This window comes from Symphodus melops (assembly GCF_947650265.1).
Source record: "Symphodus melops genome assembly, chromosome: 20".
Taxonomy (NCBI): Eukaryota; Metazoa; Chordata; class Actinopteri; order Labriformes; family Labridae; genus Symphodus; species Symphodus melops.
In genome coordinates this window covers 8,525,443-8,540,414 of record NC_136710.1, presented here as the reverse complement: position 1 = coordinate 8,540,414, position 14,972 = coordinate 8,525,443, and the positions used below count along the sequence as shown (strand labels likewise).

The 14,972-nt window shown below is 38.2% G+C and overlaps 1 protein-coding gene across 1 annotated transcript in view; it reads right to left on the bottom strand.

The window, feature by feature from the left end:
* Positions 1–3,057: 3,057 nt before the first annotated feature.
* Positions 3,058–14,972, bottom strand: part of LOC306841547 (phospholipid-transporting ATPase ABCA1) — a 173,012-nt gene continuing 161,097 nt past the window's right edge. Inside the window, exons 50-51 of the mRNA XM_079371493.1 lie at positions 11,990–12,233; positions 3,058–5,524 (exon numbers count right to left, since the gene is read on the bottom strand). Coding sequence (XP_079227619.1) covers positions 5,399–5,524; positions 11,990–12,233 — 370 coding nt within the window. The 3' untranslated portion in view covers positions 3,058–5,398. The remainder of the gene's footprint in view (positions 5,525–11,989; positions 12,234–14,972) is intronic.

The following is a 14,972-nucleotide window of genomic DNA, read 5'->3' as shown; positions in this document are numbered from 1 at the left end:
TTACTGAAAAATGATGTCAAATTCTTTCTGATAGAGGAAACAAGTTATGTTGACTTCACCATGACCAAAGTCTGATGCTAAAAGAAGCAACGAGCACAAAATTAACAAAGTCACAAAAGGATCATTAGAAACATGTGTTCTGACGGTCACAGAGTGAATGTGTCTGAAGTGTCAATGGAAGTCTGACTGCAGCGAGACGAATAGAGACATTGCACCAATTACTAGCTATTCCAGACAGCTTATAAGAAGAAGCCAGAAGCAGGAACAGCAAACTCAGAGTACAAAGGGTGATTACAGTGCGAGAGAGCAGCAGGAACTTTTTGTAGCGCTCACCTGTCACTCCTCTAATCTTCTCGTTCACACAGGAAAGGCTTTCTATCAGGTTCTTGTACTTGACACAAAGATTGGCAAATGTCAAGTAGTGTAACGTATTATTGATCACACTGCATGAGCTGTATACTAACAGTTATGTTTATGAGTGAACTTTATGTAAAAGAAAATTTTACAAAATATATCTTCTGAATTATTGTCCAAATGGAGAAGCTGAGGTTTAGGTTCTGTACTGTACGAAGCAATGACGAACTTTAAAAGTATGCAAATATTTAACAAAAGAACCAGTTTCAGATGAAAAATACCATTTATGTTTTCTTACCTTGTTTATATTTATTTTTGTTTCGAGTGATCACGATATAGGAGGATCAACAATTCAACTAAAAACCAAAAACATTAAACCGAAGGCCTCTGGGCAACGATTGGGACACCGCATCTCACCAACGTGTTCTTAACTGACTGATTTGTTCGCAGCTGTGTTCTTATCTCCGTGTTCACAGGTTGAAAACGCGCGGCTATTGTTCCCAATTAGCATTGGTTAACCAGCGCCGCCCCGTGGCTCTCAATTAGCATAGGTAACCGGCGTCGCCCACTAATGCCCAGCAGGGCCCTGCAGTCACACAGACTCACATGCTGGTAGCAGCAAACAAGCTGTTTTATTCAGCAGTGTGAGTCAGGGTTAAACAGGAAGACAAAAAAAGAAGCACGGGATGTGATAAACATCATTGACGTGTATGCTATCTATTATGAAAGACCACTAAAATTTGTATGATAAATGAAATATTCATTACATATGTGGTTTATGATCAAACAACATAGTGTACTGTAAACCCTGTAATATTACATTACTGTAGATTTAAATTAAATAACAGTCATTGTGCCCGAGAATGCTTGTGAGTGCTTTAACTTCTGTTCTTACATATCAAACATATCCCACAGAAGAAAACACTTATGAATCAAGTTTGTTTGAGGGAGGGGGCGCCGATAGCTCAGCGGCAGCGACAGCGCGCGTACCATGTTGCGAGGATTCGGTCCTCGCGCGGGCGGCCCGGGTTCGCGTCCGGCCTGTGGCCACTTTCCCGCATGTCTCTCCCCACTCTCTCCCCATTTCCGACTCTATCCACTTTCCTATCAATAAAGGCAAAAAGGCCAAAAATAAATCTTTAAAAAAAAAAAAAGTTTGTTTGAGGGATTAAAAAACAATTATAGAGGAAGAAAGAGCGCGAACAAATCAGTCCGCCTCTTCCAAACTCACCTAAGGTGTAAATGTAACCTCTGCTCATAAGCCTGCTAAGTGTTGAACTGGGAATTAAACAGTGTGAAAAGTAACGCCAGAGAGTGACAGGTAATCTTACCTGAAGACTCCAGTGTTAGCGCCTCTGTGTAGCTCCCACCTGAATTATCACCTCTAGCAATGAGGCGTAAAGCTCTGGGTTCTAATTGTTGAAGAAAGACAAAAGGTGTGAGGCTCGAGGAAAGGGAAAAAAAAAAACATCAGCTCAAGTTACACAGGATCAAGTTGGAAAAGCTGAGTGAGATCATCTTCAAACAAATGAAGCAGTAGAAATGCTAATCCTATTTTTAAATAGATCTTTGAATATCACGTTTATTTTTACACTCTTTCTATTCACAATGGACAACACGACACATTTTTGCAAACGGCTTTAGAAGTCAATAAAACTTAAAACGCACGTTTAGGAAACACTGCTTTACTCAATCCAATGTCCAATGTATTTTCTTTGCCCATGTAATCCAAATCTACATGTATGGAACAGCAATACAAAGCTAACATTTACAGTTACAGTTCAACATTATTGAATTTACCCTTCAGTCAGTGACTTTACGGATGCAAAATAAATGAAATAGTTTTTTGTCCAACTAGTTAACAGAAGTAAATACACTTCAATTTGAGGATGTCATGAAGTTCACAGTAATTGATTTTATTTAGATATTCTACCTGCAGATAACTGGCATTCTGATGGAATAAATGAATACACATTATCTGAAAAGATTGAAGGTTAAAAAAAAAGACCTTCAGATTCCCAGGTGTATTACTTGCAGATTCACAGAACATGTTCATGTCGGTGTTTCTGTGTATTAAGATGATTCATAGTTAACACTTTGAAAGAGAACAGAGACTTAAAGCTGACAATAGCTTTCTCTATCACGGTTTAATGTTTCTCAAAAGCAAAAACAAACACTATTTTTCACTGAAAAGAGAGAAACAGAATGTCGGAAACATTTAGCATTAGGAAAAAATAAAACATTGAAAGGGAAGGCAGCAGGCAAAACTAGAGCTTCACATTTTGTGTCGCTTAAAATGATGCCGAGTTGACAACCGCTTTGACCTTAAAGCACACGCGATTTGGATTTCCAAGTTATACAAAAGTCAAATAAATGGAAAGAAAGCAAAACGCACTCAAGGTGTCTGTATGATGGTTTGACAAGAAAATGAATGTATTCTCAGGCAGACAAAACGTCTCCTCTCTTAGGAGAAGGAGCGACTCCACTTATTGTAATGGAGAAATGCCTTACTCACTCTGGTGCATTCTGAATCTAATGGTCTCAGGATGGACGTGTTGGGAACTCAACAAAAGAGAGCCTGGGACTGAACGCTGCACTCAACGTGAAAGACATGGAGCAGGAAGAAAGTTGACTTTTCAAACCAGGACCCAATGATTCATCGGACAAATGCAGAAAAATGCAAACATATAAGCCAGAGTCGCATTACAACATGTACAAATGTTTAATCGTTTGTCTTGGCATGAAGCAGTATTACAGTACAAATAGTTGTCATTTTTCTTTTCCAACAGCAGCGATAGTAATGTGAGGCGTACAAATGGTGTCAGGCTCTCAATGTGAACCAGGGCGTCTGTGAGAGGCAAACTGAAGAGGTATTTACATTCTGAAGAAAGTGCCAAGTCATTTCAACACAGGAAGAAAAACAGATTTTTAATAGTCAGGTCACTTAGATTCAGCCAAAGCTATACAGTGCAATACACAATGTTAAACATAACCGGAATATATCTTAACAACTCTTCCCATTTACATGTGGATATTCCTGAATAAAAATGGCATGTAAAAACATTCCTGAGGTATACAATATGTTATTCATTCCATATATAGTAAACGTTATGTGACTTTTTCAAAATGTAATTCTATGAAGGCATTTCTTTCTCACTAAAACCCTTTGAAGGTACTCTATTTTTTTCACAATAAACACGGGACATTAATGGCTGTTTCCATGGTTTCCTATTGACCATTTGCTAATCCCTCCCCTTTTACAGAGGTTGTCTAAAGGTTGCTTAGTAACTACATGTACTGCAAGCACAGCTTTCACTTTGAAGCTCTTTCCATAGAAACACCAAAAGATGGAAAGCAAAGTGTGAGGAATAGGTTGAACAGAACAGTGCCTTTATCTGCTTTAAGTGAATTGTTGGCGGCATGTCACTCACACTGGTTACCATCTTCATTCGCAACTTTCCTTATAAGGTACTTTATCTTTGATTGTTTCCAAAACACAATATTTCCGCTGGGAAAGTTATGTATTTAGGTGGAAAATGGAAAATGTAATCCATTATATACAGTATACTTTTTAGTTATCCATAAACGGAGAAAAGTCACTGATCTAAAAATTTGCTTTAATAGCAAAATAGCTATATTGAATACAATGAGCTGACTGGTTGTATTTTCATCTTCCAAATTCAATGGTTGTTGTCTAGAAAGATCCTTTTTTTTTTGACTAAAATGATCTGGGTAAATCACATGGATTGAAAAGGAAAACTTGACAGACCATAAAAAGAGAAACTAAATAGGGCAGGCTTTAGCAAACGGTCAATTCCAATAAAATGGTCTGCGTCCTTTAATAATACAACAAAGCGGTCACAAATGAAACTTCTAAATAATATACGCCATCCACACTGATTATTTTTGGATTGCAAAATGGTTTTCAGAGCTCTTCATGTGTGTTTAAAAGGCACAAAGAGAAAATGTCTTCTCTTGAACTGCATCGTGTGTGGAGTGCTTTATTCGGTGACATTCACATTCAGAGTGTATCAGAATGTCTGATCACAAAAAAAAAGGGCTCGTTTCCATTACATCAAGGAAAAAGTGATAAATAAAAATGAATACAAAAATATTGTATATCAATTTCTTGATCTTGATGATTGGCAAATGTGGAAAGATGCGCAAGTGTTGACGAGTGTTTGGTGAACACAGTTGTGCTGCATTCAAGGGATGTGAAGCATTTGTTGCAGACATACGCTGCAGCTGATAATTGTACATGTTTGGCATTTCGCATTTGAGAGAGATCAGTCGGTTACAGTGATGGCGTTCAAGATGAAAACATGAAATGAGCAAACATTCTGTCTTAACATTTAGCATTCGGTTTTAATGTACAATTATAAGCTTTCTTTAATCTTTAAAATAAACACTGATCTAACCTATGAAGCCATAGTGACCTGATTCCCCCTGTTTAAATAAATCAGTGCAAGCTTTTTCTTTTACAGATAAACAGTTCAACCTGAGGTATCCTAAATTAAGTACAATGTAAAACACTGTAATTCCAGCTATCTGTCCTTTCAACCTCCTGAGATAAACGTAAACAAACTCAAAGTTGTTAGAAGTTCAGTCTTTGAACACTAAAGTGTTGATTGCACACTACAAAAATAGTCTTCTACTAAAGTTGTTTTAATCTATGATTTAGTCCTGAAGTAGATTTTTGCACGACAATGTGTCAGCAGAAAAAAAACAAAACGTTTCCTTTAAACTCTTTAAAACACGGTTACATGTGTATCTGATGCAGTGAACCTCTCATTTTTTTCTTTCATGTAGACATTCAGAAGAACAAAAAATGATGCAAAGAGTTTTAAACATTCTTAGGAATAAATAAATCGATATTATAAAAAGGTTTGCGATTGAGAGTGCAGGCACAAAATGGTGATTCAAACTTCCACTTGATCTCTGTTTGTTTTTTTTCCCCTCCTGTCAAATCATCCCCACACAGACCTGTTTGAAGTTTATTGCTTCCCCAGTCTAAGTGCAATGTGTCCGGCTTTTCCTGTGCTAGTTAGACCCTCTCTTCTCGGATGGTCTTCACAGTCTCCAGTGGCAGCTCGTCGGAAATGTCCACTGGGTTGTCATAGGCCGGAGAGTTATTCTCATCATGCTGCTCCCTTGCAAAATTCACAAAGACCTAAAAAAAATAAAAAAATAAAAAAAGCAATGAGGAAAAGAATGTACTTAAAGGAAAGATAAAAACACACACAATCCTGAAGAGCCTGTGGACATTTGTCTTCCCATCGTGTTTATGCTCTCCAACACCCTCTGCCTCGAAAACAAACAGAAATAGTGGCAGGGACAATGGGGTGCATGTGAATGAGTTGCCAGACGAGGGCTATGAGACATCAAGTAAGTGTTCAAGGCTCACATAGTGAATGTCAGTTTGACATCTTTGACCAGCTGAGAGAGAGAGAATAAAACAATCACTCCTCTCTCTGTGATGTCCATTTAATGTCAGAAGAAATCAATCCTATGGTGTTCATAAAAAGCTGTGTGTATTTCATTGTGCTGTAAACATGCTTGTAGCCCAGGCTTTTTTTATTTTCCTCACATTTGCCGTCTGCAGTAGTTAAGCTACACAAACATTTTTTATGCCGTGGTGGGAAAAAAAGCAGCAAAGAGGATCTCATAAAATGATAAGAGCATTGCTATTCCATTAAAAGATTTTCAGTGGCTGTGTGAACATAAAAGGCTATATGAATTACTAGATTTTATTTAATACTTCAATGGGGACAGGAAAAAAAAGTCAGACCAATTCTATCAAAAAGTACTCAGACTCCCCGTGAATTAAACCCGTCTCCTCAGCTACAAGCCTGCCAATAAATAAATGGGTCAGAGAGTAAATACACGTAAAAGATCATAAATGAGGAGAAACAAACAAAAGTGTCCTTAGGGCGTTTGTTTTCGAGAGGAAAAAATGTTTGACAAAATGTTTGACAATGACTCTGATATACATCATTGTCATTACTGCGTTACATCCTCTCTCTTCTTGATGGGAGACATTTCCTTTCTTACAGAAAAGGGTCAAACATGTACACAACCAAACCATAAGAAGCGTCACAGAAGGCCAATCATATTGTCATACCTGTGCATGAAGGATGCATCTGCATTTCATTGCTGAGTGCTTGAACTTGTTCAATGACATTTAAGTTGAATTAAGTCCAATCTATAGGCTCATCTTAAGTTTTGACATATTTACTTTGTCTGGGCTCTCTGAAACATCAAATGGTGGAGTTCACTTTCTAACTTTCTCTTAAATAGAACAACAATAATCAAAATGTATAAAGTGCTGGATGGCAGATCTTTAAACTTGAACAAAAAGAACTTACAGTCTTAATGCAAAAAAGATAAGCTAACTGCCTCTTGCTTCAACTTAAAAGAATCTGCGTTTTTTATTTTCATCCAAGCTTCAGATTTTTATGCTCGGTGTCCATCTCTATGTTAAGATTTTACAGAGCGGTAATTTAAATCTCTGCAAGAGAGGGAATGCACATATTATAATGAGTGTCATTTGAGTCTTTAACACCATGTCATTTAATCTGAACTCCAACGCTGCTTTATGTGTGACCACCAGGTATAAAGGGCTAATCACTTTGATCTCGTGGTTCCAGTTCCCTTAGAACAATTGTAGTTATTAGAACATAGTTATTCCCCCCCCCCCTGTTTCCAAGGAAACCCTCAGTCCCACTTAGAAGCACCCCAGTGAGAACCAATAAATGAATCCATTACAGCAATCAGGAGTTAAAGGCCTTGCTTAACGGGAGTGTTTAGAATCAGCTCTTTCTATATTCAAACCAGGTTTAAAGTAAGGAGGTTTTTACTTGGGATTTCATGGTATCAAATGCTACACTACCGGTAAGTAATTGTAATTCTACAAAAGCGGATTATGTTCCTTTGTTCATTTCAAGGTAAAACAGGCTTTCCCACTTCATGAATTGTATTTTCAAGCAGCATGAACAATTGCTATCCTCTCCACAGAACCACTATATGTTCAAGCATCCTGTTATTGAAATTGTTTATTTGCCTACTGTATATGTAAAGCTTCCTGACCTCAATGTCCGGGCTGCTGGTGGCTATATGGTGTAGAAAAAGCAGCACAACAGTAAGCCATGGAAGTGAGGACCACACTCGGCCTGCAGAACACCCAAGGCTAAAGCTTCAGTGTGTGTGATGCCAGGCCAGATCAGCAGTGTGCTTCAAGGTCACAGTTGTCAAGGCATCTTTTCAGAGCAGAATGAGTAAGAGGATAAGAATGACAGTATCAACAAATACACCCTCTGCCCATCTTTCTCGGCCTCTGACCCTGCCATGGGCTGATGTTGGCTTGATGTGCTGAGGCATGCACTGAATTGGATATTCATTGTCAAGGCTGTGCAGTTTTGCAAAAGAATTTCTATCAAGTCTTTTCATCTAACTTATGTAAGGACCAAAGAGTAATTTGAAAGAAAAAAAAAAAAAGTCCTGACTGAATATTGCGAGTGAGATGACCATGGCGATACGTCCCCTGCATTGTGATGTGACTTTCTTCATAATGCGCTCTTTCTGTATTTAGCCAGCCATCCATTCATGACATGAACGTCATGCACCAGTGCTGTTGAGTGGCATTTTCTTAATAACAGATGGATACAGGCATTAATCACATTACAGAGGGTGCGTTTGGGTGTTTATTTGATGACCATTGAGGCAGAACAGAGGAGGAGAAAGAAATAAATGACCCAATTAACCTCCTGTGTGTGTCAGAGGAGCGAATGCTGAATGTAAAATGGCTATTTTTATATACGACATGTCGACAACATGCTCATGAGGCTACAGCGACTTCGAAAGGTTCTGTCTTTCTTCAGACTAGACCTGACAAAACAAAATGGGTTCACCAAATTTCCCCCTGGGATTAATAAGAGCACTACTGATTCTGATAAACCATATACTGAGCATAGAGTTGGACTTATGAGGAACGAGCACATTCCCTAGGCGTCATAATGTACAAGCACTGAGGAATGAAAGTTGAAATAATAAAATGTGAAACTTGCAATTGTTTTCTGTTTGATTGTTTGGAAGCTGTCCAACTCTGACATAATTACAAGTGCAAGTGCAAAGTGAAAAAAAAGAAGCATTATATTGTTCTGTTGGAATTCGAATAAAATAAAGATATGTATCGCTAAGTCAATACTTCCAGGAAATATAAAACATCTACTCTTTGGGTCTCCAGAAGCCAAAGGGTGACATGTTGGCATTTTGTTTGGGATAAAGAACAACAGGAAAGGTTTGACCCCTGACCCTTGACCCAGGTTTGACCTTTGACCCAAACAATCAGTTGAAAGATGCTAGTACAGCGAGCAGAGCTGAAAGGAACTGTAGGTTTGGTGTAAAGAACACTATCAATAATATCACCTGACCCTTTGTTGGTATTAAAGTGTTACTCAGTGCAGCATTGAACATGAATTTAGAGTAAATAACTAAATAATTTACAATCCATCTTGGCAATTTAAACAGTGATAATTATGGAATACACCAGAACAAAACTAAAAAGTGGACCCAATTACACGTCATTGATTTCTACTTATCACAAGCTTGAACTTTTCCCCTTTATTAATGTGTGTTCAATAGGATCTTAAATGAGGAAATAAAAGGATGTTGTTTGTGATCAAAGTATTTTGATGAATGTTAAATTGTCTTTACCATAGTCCGAGTGTGTGTGAGCATGCCAGCTCCAGATAAAAGAAGGAGCATGATGAGTTCTTACAGTTTAAGTATTTGATATGGTGGTAAGCTGCCGTAAACTAATGCAAATGTTTGAGTTGTATGGCCTTACTTAAAAGGTAAGACAACGTAACGTTATTGCTCTCATCAGAAAAGAAACAAGAAAAAAAGTGATCAAAAATATATGATGTTATTTGCTTTTTGGTATAGGGGGGATTAAATGTTTGAACATAAAGAAGCAAAGACCTCACCCTCTGCTTCTAAAAGACAGTTCACAAAGTCACATTTTCCTTTCAAATGCTCCATCTGCTCTGCACCGCCTCGGCCATCAGCATTAACGGCTGAGCTCAAGGCTGTGTGGATCAATATTAATTGTAGTGCAAGTCTGGTGTTATACTATAGGTCAGGGCTCTTCTCTATAAATCACCGGCTGAAAGGTGACAGTCTGGGTCTCACCAGGTTCTCCAGTCCTCTGCTCTGTGCTTTAATGCCATGACCTCCTACACCTGATATGATTTATTTACTGCCTCTGATCTTGTAAATATTGACCAGGGCCGAATGTAGGGCCAGTTAATGAAAAAGTTAAAAGAGAAATTACACAGTTTTGGAAGGAAAAGCATAGCTCGGTTCTTGAAGGGGAAATCGGGATTCTGCTATAAATCCTTGAGACGAAACCAAAGCTGACAGTAACCACATGTAGTTAAAGCATTTAGCTCCTCGTGAATTCCTATCCTGTCATAGTTGTAGGATAATTGCCCCCTAAAGGGCATGTTTTATTTAAATAATGCTTTAAAAGATGGTTTCATCTTGAATTAGAGATTATCCACAAGGGGATCATGTTGGTAATGAAATGTCTCACATCCCTGTAGTATTCTTTAAGACACATTTGATTTAAATAAAACAGTGCTACAGTAAAAGGGAATGCACTTAAAACTCACATATCTCTTTCTGGTTTCTTTTTTTTTTTTTAGAAGTCAAAGAATAGGCTTTCTTTCACCCCATGGCGGAGTGGACCGGTGACCTTTCTGGACCACTCAGAGGTCATTCTCACCTCCCACCTGCTCATCTGCTGCTGAGCTAATGGCGGGCTTGTAAGACCAGACACACTCGCACTCGCCTCTGAGTGCCTGATTGCATCAGGTCCTGGGGGCCATTTGGAAAACACAAGGTGAAGCCAGACCGTAACATACAGGGCTCAGTTTATCTCGCCAATCAGGGGGTCCAGCCAGTACCTTTGGGCTGGAATATAAAAGGCATCAGATAGGGGGTGTGTGTCTACGTGTGTGTGTGTGTGTGTGTGGGGGGGGGGGGGGGGGGTTGTATATATATATATTTCTGTATCAAAAGAAAGTCTCCTTTCAGATTCTGGATTGATATCAGGACCAGGCAGCTGATCTATCTTGGCTACAGAAACTGAGTGTAGTCCTCATTGGTCACTCTGACAGCCTTAATAGGAGAAGACAATGTGCAGGCAAAGAGAGATGTTTAAATCTTTTCCCGGACTGAGCAGACCTGCATTAAAAGGAGAGCACTTAGAATGCTGAATTCATTGACTGATGACCCAACAATCTGTTAAAGAGAGCTGGCACTCCACTGAATTACTGTGGGACAATAGAACTTAGCCAACTATAGAGCGGGCCTTACTGTTGTCAGTGTCAGAAGAAAACAATCGGAGACAGATTGTGCCGCACTTGCTGCTGTCAAAGATGTAAAACTACCGTTTTTGTCTCAAGAAAATTGACAATTGAAAAATCATAGAACAGTCCTTTTGAAGTTATAAGAAACAAGAACTTTCCAAGCGGACTCGAGCTTTAATTAGACATTTGGCTGAGGAAAAATGTGTCATTACTATGCCTGGCTGCTTTAACACATATTTACAAACAATTAAGTATTAAATTAAAAAAGGTTTACCCAATGTTTGAACTGTAAGTGTGTCTGAGATATTTGTATTTGCTCTTTTCTTTAACACATAAAACAAATCAACTCCATTTTGGAAGAGAATTTATTTGTTGCAGTTTCCACAACTAAAGTTTCTGAAGACAGGGAGATGAGAGTATTATGAGGAGACGACTTCAGGAAATTCACCTATTAGTTTTTGTGTATGTGTGCCATTTTACTGGAGAGCTGAAGAGAGACGGTTGGGCGCAGACGGCTGGGGGTGGCATGCAGCAAACGGCAGTGATGGGATTCAAAACCTCAGCGAGGACTACAGCGCCTCTGTACACGGGGTGATTGCCGACCGGAAATTTAAACAAATCGAATTGTAATGATAAGCAACCTATGTGTGTTGTATTAGTTTTTAAAATTATTTTAGTGTTACAGAATAAATCAAAGTTCTGTGTAAAATAGGTCTGCAGAACTTTAATATCTGAAAATGTAGAGAATGAATGAATTAAACAGTCACATAAATACCCTGATAAATAAGAAGCCTCAAAGCTATAGCATTATATTTTTTTTTAAATAACCTGAAATGTATCTTATTCTATTCCCAGATATTCCCATGCCTCACATTTCTCCCCATCATTGTATTAGTCGCTTACCTCAATGAATGGTAATCATTTTAAAATTGTACAAGAAGATTCTGGAAATTGAAGCCCTCAATTTGTTCTGATGCACTCTCTATTGAGCCCAACTTTAAGTCATTCATTTATACAGTCGGAGGTATTAAAGAAAAAAGGTGGATTTGTATATCATTTTGTTGGCTTTTCAGAAACAAGTTCAGAAAATTGAAGATGCTTCTTAGAAGTAAATGACACAAATTACTTCAAATTCAGGCTCTTCTGCTCAATTTTCCAATGAAGAATTGTGAGCAAATAAATTGAGATGATAGAAACTTCAGTTTAGAACAATCAAAGACTTAAAGACTCGGGGCACAAAACAGTCCTAATATCTGGAGTCTTACCTGATCCAGAGTGGTCTGGGACACTGAGTAGTCCTCCACATGCAGCCTCTCCTGGTTGTTGGTGAACTGGCTGAACATATTGGCTAAAGCTCCCGGCGTGTATGGGAGCTGGTACTGCAGTGTGTTGTGATGCTTCTCCTTCAGGATGCTGCCTGGGAAGGTCTGCTGGACGAAATCTTCCACTGGCTTAAGCTCAGCAGGAGAGCCTCCAACCCTAACAATGACTGTGTAGCCATCACCAAATCTAAAAAAAAAAAAAAAGAACAATTATAATTAAGATTTCAGAACAAAGAAGTTTAATCACAGATGCCAAATTTTTCCCACAACTGGTCCTCTGACTCAGTGCTTCCCATACTTTTCAGCACAACTCTTACTGAAGAACCATGGTTTTATTTTACATTTTTGGAATATAAATTCACAATAATTAGAAAAAATGCAATTTTTTACAGTAGTTTCAGTATATCACGACCCTCCTAGGCAGTCCCAATCCTCACCTTGGGGATCACTGCTCTAAATAATGAACTTTTCTATTTTCCAAGGGTGAGATGGATAAACAGCCAATGTACTGGAAGAAAAAGACAAAGCCAGAAGCAGAAGAGATGAAAAAGCATAATTGGTCTCATATTTCCCACCTTGTCAAGCTCCTGATATGTGTTGGGCTGAAAGTGCAGGTGAGTCACAGCAGCTGACAGAAAAAGCAGCTTGATATCAGGAGCGCAACAAAGTTTCTAGCTGATGGATAAACTTTCAACCCTTTCAAGTAATGGTAGGTTTCAACACAGTCTGCTGCATCAAATGTTAGAGAAAGCATCAATTTGAGTCAAATGGAAAAGCCAAGGGAGATGAAATGGAAATTGCTTTTATATAATGGTGGATAATTCTAAAGGAGCTTATTTTATGGATGGAAACAACAAAAGGCAAGGACAAGGACTCAAACGCAATTCATTTTGTTTTTTTGGATGGCTGATGTAAAATATGCTTTAAGGCACTATAGCATCTTGTTATCTAAAATGTGTGTGGACATTTTGTTTAAAGAAAATGTGTTTGTGGATGTGTCAGCAGGGGAGAAGCATCTGTTAAACAAGATTGATCAAGAGTAAATGTTCTTTGTTTTTTGGGGGGGGTTTGGAGCATCTTGCCAGAGAGGGCTGCTATCATGTGAAAACTCAGGATTTCTAATCTAAAGCTGCACAAATTATTAGTATTTTTATAATAATAATAAACATAAAATGAACATAAAAAGGCAACATCTGTAGGTGCCAAATTGACATTGGGAGGGTTGAGTATGATAATTCAATTCCTTTCTCTGTAAAACGATATCAGCCTGCTATAACAGCTAATAATCCGCTCTCAGAGAGCTCTGTTCGACACAAACACTTTCTCACTTCCAACTCCAAACAAAGGTAAGGTACAGAGAAGGAAGTCTAATATACCTTTAAATATCTTGTCTTTAAGTCCTTTCATGCTAACTGCTGACTCGCTCCCAAAGGCTATTGCATCATCAGACATAATATCCAATGGGTTCTAAGACTGAGTCATGGTTCATGAAACATGGGTCTAGTAGACAGGACTCGTAAAGTAAAACTTTAGAGACACATTGTTTTAGTTAAGCCACAATGTTAAAATCTACCTTGTTTCAAGAAACAGAAAGAAGTTGGAAAAATCCCAATAAATGATTTAAGAATAACTATATTCAACACATGCAGATGGACATAGTTGGCTACTAGCTGGTGGACAGTGTGTATTAAAAAGCAGCTAAAGAGCTGAATATATTCCTCAGAAGTTGAAGAAAGCCCAAAAGAGCTAATGCAAGAGTGAATATTGGATTTACATTTGAGGATGTCCTGAGTAGAACACTCAATGTTAAACATTGTGCGCTTAATAAGCCTCAGAGGGGTAAATATACCGTTTCATTGCAATATGATTATAAGATGTAATCAGTGCTCTTCACTGGTAAAAACAACAAATCAGTCAGTTTTTTCACATCACATTTTCACTGTAGAAAACTATTGTTACATAATATTTTACAAAACCACGTTTTTTTTGGAAAAGTACAATTGATGCCAAGTGTTGAACAGTACAGGTAAAACTTGACAACATGAACAATATCCTGGATATGTTGTCACAGATTCAAATGGGCCACAGCTAAGCTCTAAAGCTAATTAGCATTCGGTATCTTTCCAGTTCTATGCTACGTCTGGTGAGCAGCAAATAAGAATGTGCCTTGTTATTCTGTCGTTAGCGCTCTTATGACCCATTGTTTTCTGCATAATTAATTCCCTAATGTTGGATTCACTGGTGGAACCGTCCATTGTGGGCTGGTACAGAGCAACATGCAACAAGAGTCAGAGGCTCCCTTAGTGGCAATTAGAGATATGGTGAATAAACTGCAGGCCTACACAATCCCAAAGGGAGCGAGAGAGAGGAAGTGAAGCGCTCTGTTGATGCAGTAAAGAAGCACTATGAATGGACTCTGTATGTAGCAGTCCTTTCAGTAACAACATGCTTAACGTCGCAGTGCATGAATAATGTCAATTAGCATAATCTGTGTGTGGGACTGCTTATTAAAACTTACTGTCCTCAAGAATGCACAAGTGAATTTTAATGCCACACCTTAACATTCTTAGAATTGGATAAAAACAAGACAACGACGTGAAGGTTTCCAACACTCCTCAACTTGTTCACCCAATACAAAAAATACAACCATTATTTGTGACCTGTGAGACCAATCAAAAAATATATATATATTGAAGTGGTAACATTATGGATCTCTGACTAAGATTAGTATTTTCTCAGCACTGTGCTTTGGAACAATAGCAAAGGGGATTGTTCAAACTAAAATGTCTGCATAAATATGGATGCTTTGAATTTGGTAATTATGTTAGAGTCAAATCCAACATCTCAAAATGACATAAGAGTGTTCAAAATGTTCAGCAATGAAAGGAATATTTCCTATTTGATGATGCAATACAGCGAGTTACAT